This window comes from Pan paniscus, chromosome 10 (genome assembly GCF_029289425.2).
Source record: "Pan paniscus chromosome 10, NHGRI_mPanPan1-v2.0_pri, whole genome shotgun sequence".
NCBI classification, from domain to species: Eukaryota; Metazoa; Chordata; class Mammalia; order Primates; family Hominidae; genus Pan; species Pan paniscus.
The window spans coordinates 86,024,978-86,042,532 of NC_073259.2; the positions used below are offsets into that span (position 1 = coordinate 86,024,978).

At 35.0% G+C, this 17,555-nt stretch overlaps 1 protein-coding gene across 14 annotated transcripts in view; it reads left to right on the forward strand.

Annotated features, from left to right (window-relative positions):
* The window catches only part of NAV3 (neuron navigator 3), an 892,922-nt gene that overhangs the window by 673,200 nt on the left and 202,167 nt on the right, over positions 1–17,555 (forward strand). For 9 of the 14 annotated variants that reach the window (XM_008958338.6, XM_063593552.1, XM_034936264.3 and 6 more), the window contains 3 exons: positions 335–403; positions 3,866–4,005; positions 11,647–12,673. In XM_008958338.6, coding sequence (XP_008956586.1) covers positions 335–403; positions 3,866–4,005; positions 11,647–12,673 — 1,236 coding nt within the window. The remainder of the gene's footprint in view (positions 1–334; positions 404–3,865; positions 4,006–11,646; positions 12,674–17,555) is intronic. The other 5 variants (XM_063593553.1, XM_063593554.1, XM_055095928.2 and 2 more) reach the window with 1 other exon arrangement.

The window sequence follows — 17,555 nt, forward strand, 5'->3', positions numbered from 1 at the left end:
AAGTTTCACAGTCATTTACAAGGTTTAATTTTTTTATATGATGAAATAATAGTATTTTTAAAATATTAATAATATTACATGGCCATAACTGTAAAGTCAGTGATAACACATTTTATGACAAGGTGTGCACTGCATTATTTCATAGTACATTCATAATCAAAGGTCATGTTGGACGTACAACATTACCATAATTTTCTAATTAATTTGTTCTTTATACATGTTTATACGTGTTCCAATTGCATTTCATTAATTCATAGTTTTCTTGTAAGTTTGTGCTTTCCTTCCATGTTCAAAGAATCTCTTTAATTCAATTTCTCTGTTTCTCCTCATACAGTCTGGCAGCCAGATATGCAACTCAGTCTAATCACAGTGGAATTGCAACCAGTCAAAAAAAGCCTACTAGGTCAGTTAATATTCTCTAATTTATTGCTTATTAGTGATATGCAAATAAATACCCAGTGATATTTTGTCCTATCTTTTTTTTTTTAATGATGCACTTCTGAATGAGAAGTTTAGAGCACTAAATTTTTCCAGGAAGATTTTCACACATAGCCTCAGGGATGAGCATGTTTGTACTAGATAATTAAATGGGTTTTGGCATCTTTTTTAGTTTTGTGATATGTAGTCCTATAACTGGGCTTAAGTCTAGGTTCTAGGCTTAGAATCAATGAAGCAAACCATTACTTTGAATGCCCAGTTCCTTCCAAGTCACATAATCTGGAAGTTATACAACAAAATTGTAATTGCTTTTTGAGATGGGCATGCATTAATTATTGCACATTTTAATGGAGATTTGAAAAACATTGGCGGATTTTAGTGGGGAAGTTAGTACCAGGTCAGTCTGAACTGTTCTTCTATCTATAATAGTTTAATTATTTTGCTTCTTTATAACACAGGTATAATAAAGACAGCCTGTTATAATAAATGATAGTGCGTTATATACTGTTTGGAAAATAATGACCTATAAAAACATTTTGAAAGAGTTTGATTTTTTAAAAGTGTTAAGTTGCTGAAGGCATGATGGTAGCATGGAACAGCTGAATAAAACCACAGCAAAAGAGTTTTATACCTCTGATTAGTATGTGATCCTTTGTGTCATCTCACTCACTGGGGAAGTATCCAGCAGTGGTTTATTCATTACTGTTCCATTGATGAATCATATTATGCAGTGTTTGACCACAAGGAATGAGTCTGATGCTTTGACTTGAGGTAGGTGTCTTTCCCCTTGCCTTGGCTTTCTAAGTTATATTCATTTCCAGGGTAGCCAAAATAATTCTTGAAAGACAAATTTTAAAAGGTATTTAATTAAAAACTAGAATAAATGATATAAATGATGATGGGTAAGGAACAGTGACCTGCCATGCACAATGAGCATTTTTATTACTCCTTCTAAGACTTGGGCATGTAAAATATTTTTAAGTACTGTGTTTTGATAGATCTCTCTCCCTCTCTCTCTCTCCTCTCTGCTTCATCTCATTTCCCTTTTTATTACTTTGATGAATAATCTGAAGGCCTGCTCTGCCTGCCTGTCAAATTAGGGTAATGAGAAGAGCAAATGTATTTTTACATTTGTTTTAATTTGTTCTTCTAAGGACTGAAGATCATTTGACTTCATGGGTTGCAGTAAAGATTAAAATATATTTTAATTATTTTCTGAAATGGGTCAATTTGCATTACAAGCAGGGCAAGTTTTGTGATAAAATTTGTTTATATGTGTGAGTTTGGAATGAACTTTCTAAGTCTATGCCTATGTCTACAGAAATAGTTCTCAGATTTATTATGATTAGGACACTTGGCCAAATTCATTAGTTGGGTTCCTTCAACAGAGTGCAATCACTGGTCCTGTAAATTCCTAGCATCTGTGGTTATTATGCTGTACTTACAAACCCTTGTAGATTCTCTTAAGCAAAAGTTAAATGCTGGAATCATTTGGAAAATATTCTAATATTTTGTATGACACAATGTCCAATTAGCAAAATAGCTAAAGGGACCATTTATCAGCCATATATATTTAAACACTAAAATATAATTCACATTTTGAAGCTATTAACCGTTCTAAGAAATCAACAGTTTTGTTTTTAAGTTAGTATTTGTTTTTTTTTCCTGATATTCACTCTATTTTATAATGACTGTTACTATTATAAAAGCACTTATATTTCCTGAAGGTGGTTTGATTTTCTAATATTCTGTGAAAATGATATAGTCTAGTAGTATTATAAAGGTGAGTTAAATGTTGAGCATGTAACAACTGGATTGTGAAATTTTGGTATATCGGATACTAATAGAGACATTAATAATCTTTGCTTTAAAATTTTATAAGATGATTATAAAAAATAGTGCTATATTTGTAGATTTTGAATTCTTGTTTTCCTTTCAAATAAAAAATTTCAGAGTAGTACACAGTGACATTCACATGGTGGCAGCAAATACTAAACAAAACTTTCAATATCCTATTTTCTAAATAGATCTTAGAATGTCAGTATTAGTTCTTGACCAGACACGGTGGCTCACGCCTGTAATCACAACACTTTGGGAGGCTGAGGTGGGATCACTTGAGGTCAGGAGTTCAAGACCAGCCTAGCCAACATGGGGAAGCCCCATCTCTATCAAAATACAAAGATGAGCCAGGCATGATAGCAAGTGCCTGTAATTGTAGCTACTCAGAGGCTGAGGCAGGAGAATCGCTTGAACCCTGGAGGCAAAGGTTGCAGTGGGCTGAGATTGTGCCACTGCACTCCAGCCTGGGCAACAGAGTGACACCCTGTCTCAAAAAAAAAAAAAAAAAAAAAAAGAATGTCAATATTAGTTCTTCATTTCTAGTTTTTAATTTATAGATTAAATATACCTATAGAATATATGTCAGTAGTATAAAATCAAAATCTAGTAATTGCACATTTTAGGCACAATTCATTACATAATCGGTCATTGAAATTTTAAAGTGGAAATTGTTTAAGAGTGAAATGAATGATCCAAACTGATATTTTAGTTCAAATAAAGCAGCAGTAAGTTACTACCTCCAGTCAAACCACCTCTAATTATAAGATAGTCTGTTCATATTTCCTCATATCCTGTCCTTCATACACAAAGAGCAGCTAAAGCTATTGTCACTACATGTAAGCATATTTTAAATTGCCATCCAGCTAACAGTGATTTTCTTCTGAGATCTGCATCCTTTCTTATCATGTCTCCTCTGTGATCAGTTGGCCAAACTTGTGAGATAACCAGCTAAGTCTGGATGCTTATTTTTGGCAAGAAAATGAAAAAGGTTTTTTGTGGGGCAGACCAGTGAAATATAATTTAACTCATGACCTGGGTCTTGGTACCATGTTTTCATTAGTGTAGCTAAGTAACTTAGATACTCAGTGAGCATTAGCTATTCCTTCTTGTTCAGTAACTTTCTTGTGATTAATATCCAAGCAAACTTACTATATAACTACCTACAATAAAAACAAATGCCTTACACATTGAAAAGAACAGCTTAATAACTGAAATAGCTGATGAATATGCTGAGAACATAAAGTTAAGTGTTATTGTTTCCTTTACTTTTCACATAATTGTTACAGCACTTTTAAGGCAAAGTTTTATTCATCAGGGATGGGGTGACTATGATTTTTTAGTTAAGGTTTATTTTAATTATTGTATATTATTACAATTTTGGAGGGACATGTTCATTGAAAAGGGAAACAAGATTTTTCTGAAGATCTCCAACATTGTGCTTAGCTATTTATTTGTCACATCTATCACCATTTTCTGCTAAATAGATTTTAGAACATCATATGTTGTAAATTTCTGACTTTCAGCACCTCCTGCTTCTTACCTTTTTGTAATGTACAATAATGATGTAATTTTTCTTATACTATTTCAGGCTTCCAGGGCCCTCTAGGGTGCCTGCTGCAGGCAGCAGCAGCAAGGTCCAGGGAGCCTCTAATTTAAATAGGAGAAGTCAGAGCTTTAACAGCATTGACAAAAACAAGCCTCCAAATTATGCAAATGGAAACGAAAAAGGTAAGTGTTTGTTACATCATTATGACACAAGTCTAACATGAGTCTTGTGAATTGAATGCTAAATCTAATATTTGAGCAGCGTAACAACTTTGGGCCTAGAGATGTTATCAGTGGAGTTTCTTTATGTTTCCTAACTGTCCCCTCCTGACTGCCAGCTTTCTTATCTAAAGAACATTTTAAACAAATAAACTCATTTATTTTAAAGTAGTTAGTTATATATGCAAGTATAAATACTGTTTCTCAAAAACAGGTCCTTCCAAATGCATGTAAATCACATTTTCTTATGTCTTTTTATGTTTTTGAAAATGTATCCTGAAATCATAAAGCCATATTGAATTTATCTGAATCCTTAACTTCAGTTAAGGTAAGAGCCATAAGTGTTTTTGACAATTAAGGTTGGAGCATCAAAATTTGAAACATAATTACAGTACGTTTTTATCTTTGCAAGCAGCAGATCCCAGAGATATTATGACCTCAGTTTTCCCCAAAAGACAAATTATTCATATTTGTTTTGTTTTCTTGAATTGGTGCATAATATAAATATCAAATCACAAAATCAAGGACATTAAATGAAAGTGTCTGTTAAATGCATATTATAAATGAATCATAAGCCACAGTTCTCTGTGATGTACGAAGTGGGCGTTTGAAGAGGTGCTGATTTGATGCTTGTCACTGAGTAGCAGACAGGACGGGGATGAGTATGTGTAGTTTACACCTCAATCATGAGGAAGTGAAGAACTTGTGCTGTTATAAGTAGTATGGCTGTGTGAGGAACTAGGGTGTTCTGCTGGATTTTGAGGAAGTGTTTTCAAATTAATAGAACTTCAAACTTTTCTTCAGAGTGTTGGGCTCTACATGGAAAAACACAGGAAATTAAAAAGTGGCACAAATGTTTAGTTAGTAGAACATCTGGCAAATTGGGATCAAATAATTCAACCATGTGGGAACATTTTTGCTCAAAATAGATAATTGTGAATTGTTTCATATAGGCAATTGATTAGACAACTTCCTCTTCCTCAAATGTGAACGGACAGATGTGATCTAGAAGCAAGACACTCTTTTGTGTAAATATTCCCTTTGGCCTAAAGCAAAAGTGGACAGACTTTAAACACCCGAGAGCAGAGCAGTGTGTGTGAAGATTGCAATATCCTAAGCTCTTGAGTTAAATGGAAAATGAAAAACAAAAGTGTATATTTGGAAGTTAGGAATGTTTTCTTTAAAATATAAAATAAAATTTTAGATTTAAGATCACAAGAAATATTACTGAAGACTTATACTCTTCCTGGGGCTAAGGGAGATGACAGTCCCTCATCAGAAAAAAAAAATGCCCTCATTTCCTAACTTTTCTAAAAAATATTATACAAGTTCAGGCTAATACTTCCTGTATATGTGGGAAATTTCTAGGGGAAGCTAACAGGCTTAGAAATAAAGATGTGTTAAATAGACTACCAAAGTGTCCAATTAAGCAACACGATACCACTGTTATTGATATTCTAGCCAGAAATTACTAGCAATGTTTGTAAATAGACTTAGAAATGCATTCGATGAATTAACACTTTTATATCTTAATTTATCTGAATTTTTCTGTAATGTGAAAATGTTTTATTTAACTTATTTCTGGCATCTATTAGTAAAATTCTGATGATATACAAGCATTAATATTTTTCCATGGCCACTCAATTCATACATACCTTCCTTATCTATGCTTAGAAGGCAGTGCAAAATTAGATAGTAGCAATATTGATTATAACCACAAGGTGGAGACAGATGTCATGTAATATGCAGTCTGCTCATATAAAGCACATTTTCTTAGACAAGAGTTTTCATACGATATAATAAAGACATCTGGAATTTGTCTTGTATGCAATATGAAATTTGCTATTAAACGTGGAGTTAAAACTTTATGTCAATAGATCCAATAACAATGTTCATAAATTAATCATTATGTCATGCTGTATTTCCAAAATACTATCTTAAATTATAAGAGCAAACGAGGTAATAATATATTACACATAAAACATTTTATAAAAATACAAAAAATTAGCCTGGCATGGTGGCGGGCGCCTGTAGTCCCAGCTACTCAGGAGGCTGAGGCAGGAGAATGGCGTGAACCTGGGAAGCAGAGCTTGCAGTGAGCCAAGATCGCGCCACTGCACTCCAGCCTGGGCGACAGAGGGAGACTGGGTTTAAAAAAAAAAAAAAAAAAAAAATTGTAAGTTATTCTGTATCCAAATGGTACATTTTTAAATAAAGATGTTTGTTTTAACTTTTTGAATATGAAGATTTCTAGTTCTAGAATAATGTTTATAAAAATATACAAATCCATCTGGTGATGAGTTGACCTCTATCACAAACTAGTTTGCATATATAACTTGGGTGTGACCAAGCAAGGTGAAAGTTAAGAACTTTTAAAACTTATGGTATTATATTGATAGAACTCAGAAAGTACTAACTTGAATATTATTATTCTAATTGCTTTTCCTTTTTAGTTATTAAAAATAAGAATACTTAAATTAATAACTTAAGATCTTTTACTGGCAGGATTAACCAAATTATCTGTAATGTGTTCCTCGAATGCTTTTAAGTGGAAATATACTTTATACATTCTTTAACAACTCTGAGGGGATGAGTTACATAAATCAGTTCAGGAATCTATAGAATCTGTAATACATAGTAAAGGTTTATTCACAATTAAAAGAATTTCACTTCTATATTAAAAAAACAAATTGTTGAAAGTACAGTGGCTTTTCATATGTATGATTTGTAAAACAAATTAGCTTTTTTAAAGTGATGTGTCGCTTAATGAGAAGAAATCAGTAGAGAATTACAAACTGCACTTCAAAAGATACATCTAATATCATTTTAATAATGAAATTTGAAAAAATAGTGTGCTCGTTTTACAGTCTCATTAAATGAATTAAAATATCAGAGCACATTGTAGTAGGTTATCATTGGCAGAGAAGGCTGAAATAGAAACGTTACAATGGGATGCACTGCCATCTGAACATTATGTCGAAGTGGAAGGCGGAAACAAATTTCTCAGAACAAGTGGTAAAATGAAAACAGCATCATTTGTAAAGCATTTCTTTTGAGAGTGCTTCAGTTTCTTCTCCTGATGACCTGCCATTCAGAAACTGACAATGAATAATACACTCTGACACCAGCATTTGTCAATTTGCCCAGAACCATATGAGAGTACTCTAGACAGATATATGTTCCGAAGTAAACCAAATACCTGTTAACTGTAAATCAAATCTTGTAGAAACCATGCCATGGTTCCTTTGGACATTTACTTTGCATGCCTGAAGCAAGTTACCTTAAGAAATCATTCTTTTGTTTTACAAAACTTGTATTAAAAAATTAAAAATGCAAAAAAGCTTAATATTATTAGGAATTTATCCATAGCTTTATTTGGAATCCAGTTTCTTTATTATGATCTATAAACATGCAATCATTTGATGGAGTTCCTTAGTGGAGAGGCGTTTTTCCATGTTGCTAAGAAACATGCCCCAGCACCAGAGGGGATACTACCTACCATCTTTTTGCCATTTCTCAATGTGATTCTTATATTGTACCTGTTTACTCACTGAACAGGGCTTCCTTCTCTTTGTCTAGATTCTAATCAGGTGTCTTCTGGTGTGGAAGCTTTGGCTTTTATTTACACACAACACAGAATTAATAAGATAGATGCCAAGGATTTAGCAACATTTTAATTCAACATTATACAGCTATCAGAGTTAATGAGAATTATGCATTAGTCTTTAAATTTGGGCAGCTTATTCAGCTAAAACATAGCTGTCTAGCTCTTAAACACTTTGTTTTTTTAATTACTCTGAAATTACAATAAAGTCAAAGAACTGAACTGTTTTCTTTTCAAGCCAGTGCAAATGTGCTTTAGTTATTATTTTACTGGTGATTTAATTATGCATTTTACTGCTTTATTACTTAATACTTATCTAAGCCTAAAATATGTTGTTAACGTCATAATTTCAGGGATTTTAGTATTCTTTCCATGAGTTACCATAACTAGGTGCATATGTGTAAATATATGTATATATCTATATCTATATATTTATATCTATGTATATATCAATTTATAAGACTAAATAGACTTGGGCATATGTGTTGTTGGTTTATGCATACATGCACAAATATTGAGGTGTCCACAAAGTATATATGCCTGTACATAAATTACATACTGGCTGGTGAGTGAATGTAAGCTTCTCTAAATTGTACAACTCTCCACAGAGTGGCACTCTAATATTGCAAAGGTACAATATAAGCATGTGCAGAATGAACAGCTCTTCTAGGATCCCTATAAAACTCCACCCCATGTTTCTGTTGAGTCACTATAAAATTGATGACTGAGGCAATACACGAGCAATTATTTATGCAAAGCAGTGTGGGGAGGTGCATGAGGAGCCACTTAATACCAAGATATATTTAGATTTGACTGCCACTTTTCTTCAACTTAATTTTTTTAAAGCATCTGGTATGTTGTTGTGAAATTAAAGTCCTAATTATTTATCAAAATAAGTGGCATAGCCACATTGTTTAATCATTTTCCTCTTTCCACCACGATCTGTGATGCTTAAAGTATCCTATATTCAGCAGGGACCATCTATATCACTGAGCACAATGCCTGCCATGCAGGAAATACTTCAGAAATGAATGGTGCTTTTGTCGTCATTTTTGTTGTCACTTATTATATTTCAGAGTTGGCACCTAGTTTACTTTTGTCAAAGCAACGCACTATTCAGTGAGGAAAAAGAGATAAGCGATTAAGAATCATCTCTATGTCCTTTCTCAGACTGATACCACTCTTGGTAACGTGGTGCTAACTCTACAGCTAACTGAGGTTCCAGAGAGAAATGTCCCACTATAAACTTTCCATATGCCTGTTGTGACTGCCACATTTACATCCATGTATTAATTTTAGAACTTGGTTGGCATTGTTCCCAAGTCATCAATATTGTTTATTTACAAGATGAGATAACTAGACATTAGTTCTGTGAATTTAGATGTTTTGCAAGTGTGAACGAATATCTATTCTCACATCAACTCAGAGGAACAGGTGCAAGTAAGATGCTAAAGAAGAAGGTATATAATACCTGAATAAAGTGTCTTGTGTGATGTTCTCCCCATTTATATCCTGCTCACCAAGGAAGAAGGAAAACAAAGAGTTACCCAATTAACTTGACTGTGCGATAAATGTGGCTTGCTGGAGAGCCATTTCAGCAGAATTTCTGGCATGCAGTAAACATGTGGAAAGAAGAGACAGTGAAAATCTTCCAAATGTTTGAGTCAGATAAAAATGAGTTCCAATTTAGATTTTGTTTTTTCTAAGTTTTGCCATATGTATGATTGAAAACAAATTATCTTTCTAAGTTTTCATTTTCCCATTTTTAACAAGAGAGATCATAAGCATATTGTAGATTATTATGGGTTTAAATGAGATACCATGTATGAAGTACTTATTATGTACTTGGAATAAAGTAAGCAGTAGATGAATAATATTATTTGGTTATGGTGGAGTTGGCAATGGTGAAAGTAGGTGAGGTATAAGAAGAGGAAGCAGAAGACAGGGAGTGGAAGCAAATTGCTATTTGGGGACCATAGACAAGAGGTAAGGCTGTAAGCAGAGATAGCCCATAAAAATGCAAGATACAAATCCATTTTTGGAATGCCTTTAAATATGTGCATTAGAAATCTGTTATTTTCCCCATGCTGAGATTCATTCATAGTCAGAAGTTGAGTAATCAACATTCAGAAATATGTCATTGAGACCAGGCTACTTATTCCTGAATATATAAATGGCAACGATTATAATTTGTGACTACATTCATTCTGTAGAAACTACAGGTGCTGCCATTTCAGCTGCTGTTGTGCAATCTTTACTGTGAGGAGTCCAGAGAGACTCTTATTATTCCAGTGCCTTCCTGATGCACAACAACCTATGATTTGCCCTCTTAATGAAATCTGAAGCATCTCATTGCCTCTGTATAGGGACAGGCTGTGGACAGATTTAGAGCGGAGCTTCAGGAAGTGTCTTATATGTGTGTACTCGCCTGAGAATGATGTTACAGCTGCTGTTATGACTATTACTGTGGGTTGGATGTGGATGTCATAATTCAGAGTCCCTCTTGTTTCAGTTTTGGGTGCAGTGATGTTGAAATTCCTCTTCTGTACTTGAACTTCTATAGCAGTCTTCTAGCTAATGTCTTCAACTTGTTTCTCTTTTCTAAGGAAAGAGCACCTTCTCTTATGTCCCTTGTTCATCAGCCAGTTAAAAAAGCATCCTGACTGGTTCTTTTCTACCCTCTCCGATCAACCCCACTGAAGCTCCCAGGCACACTCTTACTTCTTAACCTAGTTGTAGATGCACAGAAGATACATACCAAGTATGTGGACAAAGAGATGAGAAAAAATGACATTAGGGGAACCTGAAGAGTTTATTTTGGTTTTAGAGATTATTTGAAGCAAACTGCTAAACATCCAGGTGAACTCAGAGCTAGCCAAGGTTCTGAAAGTTCAGTAAAAAATGTTAATATTGCATAGCTATGAAACATTTAATGAATTTAGCAATTTGGGGGACTGTGTTAAGAAACAGCCCTTTAAAACTGAAAAGGCCAACAGTTTTCAGAATTTGTGAGTCTGCTCAACCCTTGCTACTCAAAGTATGATTTGTGTGTGAGCAGCAACAGCATCATTCAGAAGATTGTTGGCAATGCAGAACCTCAGGGCCCGCTGCAGACCTGCTGAATCACATGTGCATTTAACAGGATCCCCAAGTATCATGTGTGCACATTAAAGTTTTGAGAATGACTGTGGTAAACACTTAGAATGTTTGACATTCCAAGAAAATTATAGAGCTTGGGCTGTAGAGTGACAAGATGTGGGGTCAAAGCCTAGCTCCACCATACACTCCTCATTAGATACCTAAATCATTGAATGAAGCTTACCAAGCTCTGGTTTCTACAAATGGGAATTAGGAATATGAGCCCTTCCCACTTCAGTGGGCTGTTGTGAAATAATGCAGTTAGAGAATCTTCAATAAAATGTCAGTTAGCATAATTATATTTGTAATAATTATTCATATTATATTCATTATAGAATATGAAATATCATAAATAACTTTTTTTTTTTGAGAGAGAGCCTTGCTCTGTCATCCAGGCTGGAGGGCAGCAGTGAGATCTCAGCTCACTGCAACCTCTGCTTCCCGAGTTCAAGCATTATACAACATATTTTTATAGGGCAAGGTGGAATATCCATTTACTAGCATGGGCTACAGTGGTGGTTGGAAAAGAACAAAGAGAATTGCTTAGAGGAGGGATAGTGTTTTATTCATCTTTGGATATCTGTGACTAGCAAATTTATTTGGGTAAGAGTAATTTCAGAGGGGAAAATAAAGCACATCCCCCCACAGCCCCCACCCCAGAATCAATGCCTCTCAAACACTCTGCATTTTTGAAATGTGGTAAAAAAAAAAATCACATCAGAGAAGTGAGTGATGCCGCAGTCTCTTTTCAGTTCAGAGGAGAGAGACTTCTATCCATCAATAGTTTGGAAGTTCTCAATTATGTAATATAAATGATCAAGATTAATCGCCTTTTCTTTATTTTTCTTCTAAACAATGTCCAGATTCCTCCAAAGGACCTCAATCGTCTTCAGGTGTAAATGGTAACGTGCAGCCTCCCAGTACTGCTGGGCAGCCTCCTGCCTCTGCCATCCCTTCTCCAAGTGCCAGCAAGCCCTGGCGCAGCAAGTCCATGAATGTCAAACACAGTGCCACCTCCACCATGTTGACTGTAAAGCAGTCTAGTACAGCCACCTCGCCCACTCCATCTTCAGACAGACTGAAGCCACCTGTCTCAGAAGGGGTCAAAACTGCTCCCTCAGGACAGAAATCCATGCTTGAGAAATTCAAGCTAGTCAATGCCCGGACTGCTTTACGCCCCCCGCAGCCTCCCAGTTCAGGACCTAGTGATGGTGGGAAGGATGATGATGCCTTTTCTGAATCTGGTGAAATGGAAGGTTTTAACAGTGGTCTGAATAGTGGTGGCTCAACAAATAGCAGTCCCAAAGTGTCACCTAAGTTGGCCCCTCCAAAAGCTGGAAGCAAAAATCTCAGCAATAAAAAGTCTTTGCTACAGCCGAAGGAAAAAGAAGAAAAGAACAGGGACAAAAATAAAGTTTGCACTGAAAAACCAGTCAAAGAAGAGAAGGATCAGGTGACAGAGATGGCTCCAAAAAAGACCTCCAAAATTGCAAGCTTGATCCCTAAGGGCAGCAAGACAACAGCAGCTAAGAAGGAAAGCTTAATTCCATCTTCCAGTGGTATTCCAAAACCAGGCTCTAAAGTTCCAACAGCAAAGCAAACCATTTCACCTGGCATCACAGCAAGCAAAGAGTCTGAGAAATTCAGGACTACCAAGGGGAGCCCTTCCCAGTCCTTATCTAAGCCTATAACCATGGAGAAAGCAAGTGCTTCTAGTTGTCCTGCCCCTTTGGAAGGAAGGGAAGCTGGCCAAGCTTCTCCTTCTGGTTCCTGTACCATGACAGTGGCACAAAGCAGTGGGCAGAGCACAGGAAATGGTGCTGTCCAACTCCCTCAACAGCAGCAACATAGCCACCCGAATACCGCGACAGTGGCACCATTCATTTACAGGTAAGGTGGCCTCTGTTTATCCACAGTTGTAAATATATTTACAGGCCTACATACTCAGAGTGTAATAGGGAAGGCTGATAAAGTGGTGCTTTATGTCGTCATTTTGGAGTAAAGTTTCATGCTAAAGATAGAGGCCTAGAATTCAGTGCGGAATCTTAGTCTGGAAAAAGACTTCCAGTAGGATCTAGTTTTATTCCCTCTCTCATTCCCTGTCAGCAATTGAGACCTTCAAAAATTGAATTACTTGTTATCAAAAGCCAGCTATAAACCAGATGCCACAACTTTCTCTTGTGCTTATTAATATTATTGCTACTACTATACTGCTTCTATTACTAGCGGCAGACTTTTAAAATAATTCTCACTTTTACATCGTTTACGGTTATTTTTGTTGTCATCTTTGGGAGAAAGTATACCATAATGGTTAAAGAGGCAGCCTCTGAAATGATAAAGTTGCGGATTTCATTCCTAGTTCTGCCACTTTTCAGCTATAAGACATTGGGCAAGTTACTTAACATTCTTTAGTCTCATTTTCTTCAGCTGTCAAATAGGAACCATGCACTACTTTGTAGAGTTGAGACTATTAACAGAGGTCATGCATATAACATGTTTACTGTATATCCTGATGTGTTGCAAATGTTCTTCAAATGTTATTTATAAGGTATTACTTTCTCAGTGTAAATTTTATATTAATTTCCCACAGCAAGCCATAGGTTTCTAGGTAAAAGGGGTTACATATATAATTTGTATTACTTATTTGGGTTGTATTACTGATTTGTTTTTTTTTTACCTTTTATTTATTTATTGTTTATTTTACTTTGCATTCTTATTTTGTAGGCATTGAAATACACAATATAAAATTTTTAAATGCATTATTATGCATTTTAAAATATGCATCCTACCATCCAAATGGTAAAGACAACACTTTGCCTGTTGTTCTGTGATTTGTTTTAATCGATTAGAGATATGTCAGTAACTGCTGTGTCCCCAGTTTATTCACTGCTTGGTTGGTAAGGAGATGGCCTGGGGAGCAATAATGTCTGCTTTGTCCCTCTTTCGGGCAGGTTGGCAATTTAACTACAGAAAGAAAATTTTATGAATAGGAAGCAGGACCCACTATAATTAAGAAAGGGTCAAAACTATATAGTTTAAAATTTTATTAAATTTTTTGAATGTAAAAGTTTTTAAAATAAAGCAGTTTATACTGATTTATTTTTTTCTCAATGAGGAATGCAGGTGCTTTTTTTCTGAGGTTTTTATACACTCAGCAAAACAAAATTATTATAATTATTACATTTAAGCTCTTGGGACATTACAATTGAATGTTGCTATTCTGACTTCAGCAGTACTAACTCATTTAAAATACTTGTATTTGGATCAGATGGGAGTCTGCAGCTCCTTCTGACTCCAGGGTCCCTGTTTGACAAAGCAGAATTTAAGATGTCAAAATCATGATCCACATTTCAAAAACGTGAGAAAAAAAATCATGAAGTTTTAAATATGTCATACTCAGCACCCTTTTGGATTACAAATATATTCTGTAAAAACATCAATCCTTTCAAAAAATCACAAGTGAATTTCATAGGAAAGTGTAAATCTAGAACTGCTAATTTAGTAGGCTTCTTTCTATAAGTAGCAACAAGCTTTTAAAAAAATTGTTTGCAATAAAATATCCAGTGGAAACAAATTTAGTGGTTTCCATTTGAAAATGTAACTTTTAAATATCAAAAACAGGAAGCAGCACAGCAGCACAGCTTAGAAGTTACAGTGTGGATCCTCTGTGTGACCCTGATGAGTTCTTTGAGAAACTCTTTGAGTTTCTGTTTGACCTCTTTAACAACAAGACTATAAAAGTGAGGCAGTGTAGCCAAGTAGCTAAGAAAAGAGGCATTAGAGAGGCTGAGGCAGGAGGAGAATTGCTTGAACCCAGGAGGTGGCAGAGGTTGCAGTGAGCTGAGATCGTGCATTTGCACCGCAGCCTGGGCAACAAGAGGGAAACTCAAAAAAAAAAAAAAAAAAAAAGAGAAAAAAAGGGCGATAGAATATGTCTTACTCTACCATTGTTCAGAAACAGCATCTTGTGGTGGTGGTTGCCTAGGTGGGAATCTCAATGCCCACTGATCAGTTGTGTTACTTTGGGTCATATATGTAAAGATTCTGACCCACAATTTCCTAATCTGTGAAATAGGTATGATAATTGTAGAAGCTACCTCATTAGCCTATTTTGAAGATTGAGTTGATATTTATCTTTGGAACAGTATCTGCCACATAGTAAACAGCCTTCCCTAAACTTCACTTTCTAATCCTATAAAGTATGATTGATAAAGGATGCCTACCTCGATTGATTGTATGAAAGATTAAAGAAAATAATCCCATGTAAAATTTTTAGCACACAGCCAGATTTTGAGCAAATTACATGAATATCAGTAATTATTTTTATTATTATCAACAATATAAGATAGCTAAAAATAAATGAAACTATGGCTGGCATGGTGGCTCATGCCTGTAATCCCAGCATTTTGGGAGGCCAAGGTGGGAGGATGACTTGAGGCCAGGACTTTGAGACCAGCCTGTACACCAGAGCAAGACCCTGTTTCTACAATAAATAAATAAATTAAAACTGTCTCATAAAATTTCACATTGAAGTCTATATATAAAGTAATATTCATTCAAAGTGTTTAAATCAATGTAGAACAATTTTACAAATAATACGTAAATCCTCAAAAGGCAGAGTGGTTAATATTCATTCTTTTCAGCTTTCAGTAAAAGCTTGTTTATAGAGTCATGACATTTGGATTATGTAACCTTTAATGTTCTTTCTGACTTTCACTGTTCTATCCCCATGTAAGAATCCCTCCTATAAAATCCCTGACAATTATTTTTGGAGTTGCTAATCATTTGATGAGATAATACTAATAATTTACTTTTTGATGTTGGTATTATCATTTGTTGAGTGCTTACTTAGTGAAAATCTTTGTGTCACAAAATATATGTGAATTTTCTCATTTAAACTTCATCATGAACTCATGAGAAAGAATGTTATCCCCCATTTTCCAGAAATGAAGAAGCAGAGATATTAAGTCAGAATAGTAATAATCTCTTCAGATCATAAAGCTAGTAGAAATTTGCTTTGCTTATCAGTTCTATCTACGTGACAGAAATAAGAGGTATTGTTACTGAGAAAATTCTGGTTAGGAAAATGCCAATAGTACACTTGCAAAATTCTCAATCAGAACTCATTTATAATTGAAAATGGTAATTGCCGTTAATTAGTATAAATTATATAAATGTATACAGATACATATATATATGATATGTAAAGATAATTAAATAACTTTTATATAATGGGAAGATTGATGGCTGATGGTGACTTTTTTTCTCAATTCTAGGTCAGTACTTATTCCTTCTGAGACTTCAATAAATGCTTCATAGTACTCTTTGTCACACACTGGGTGTTCAGAGTTCTATAAATATAATGTGGATTCTGGAAGTTAATAGATTTCCTATTAGCCTAACTTCCTATCTAATATAAATTATTCTGTACATAGTTTCAGTAATTCAATTATCTCTACAGAGTGATAAAGTAGTTTCAAATTTGGTGTTATTCTTATTCATTTATCAAATAGATATAACTAAGACAAAATGTCAAGAATTAAAGAAAATATTTTATTTTGGTTTAAGAAGTTCCTGATAACTAGAGCTACCTGAAACTGGAATAGGCTGCTTTTTATAGTGTTAAGATGACCATCTGAAGTATTTAAAAAGTGGCAAAGTGACCAGTTATTACAGTTTAAGCAAAGGGAAATTGCTGCATACTTTTTCATTTATGTACTCATCCCTCATTCTACAAATACTGTGTAACAGAAGATACAAAGATTTTTTTAAAAAATCTCTGCCTTCTGGGAGCTCAGTCTACTAAGGGTAGTAAGAATTATATCATCAAAAATATTAAACCATTACTGTTATGGAAGTGTATGCAACATACACAATTAATGTAGGAAAAAAGAGGGTTTTTTACAAATCTGGCAAAATGGAGTAAACTAATGCATCACCAAGAAGTTAAGATAAGGGTAAGGCATAAAAGATGAGTTACAGTTTGTCACAAGGAGGGAAAATGTTGTGCTATCATCCAAATTTGATATTCTACAATTTTATAATCCAGGCATGATGGGAAAAATAATTGGTAAATTGTGAGCTGCTATGCAAATACTAGTAACTGGAACTGCTATAGACACTAATGGTTAGGATTTGTAATTATATGAATGAGAGACTATATTAGTCAGTTTTCACACTGCTATAAAGAAATTCCTGAGACTGGATAATTTATAAAGAAAAGAAGTTTAATTGGCTCACAGTTTTGCATGGCTGGGGAGGCCTCAGGAAACTAACAATTAAGGTGGAAGACGAAGAGGAAGCAAGGCACGTCTTACATGGCAGCAGGTGAGAAAGAGAGGACATGGGAAACTGCCATACACTTTTAAAGCATCAGATCTCATGAGAACTCACTCACTATCAGGAGAACAGCATGGGGGAAACTGCTCCCTTGGTCCCATCACTTCCCACCAGGTCCCTCCCTCTACACATGGGGATTACAATTCAGATCACAATTTGAGATGAGATTTGTGTAGGGACACAGAGCCAAACCATATCAGATACTAAAGAAGAAAAGAAATGGAAATAATTTAGATTTTGTTTTTCTCTTTCAATGACCCCTTCTCCATACATCAAATTTTCAGCTAGTCTTCCTAACCCTTCTTCTGAAACATACCCTCAATCAGACTTTCTTTCCATTTCCAGCCCTTGTCTCCTGGTCCAAGCCACAACACCACCAATTCTCATCTAGTTTCCAATGAGTCTCCCAGCTTCCACTCTGGGCTCTTTGCAG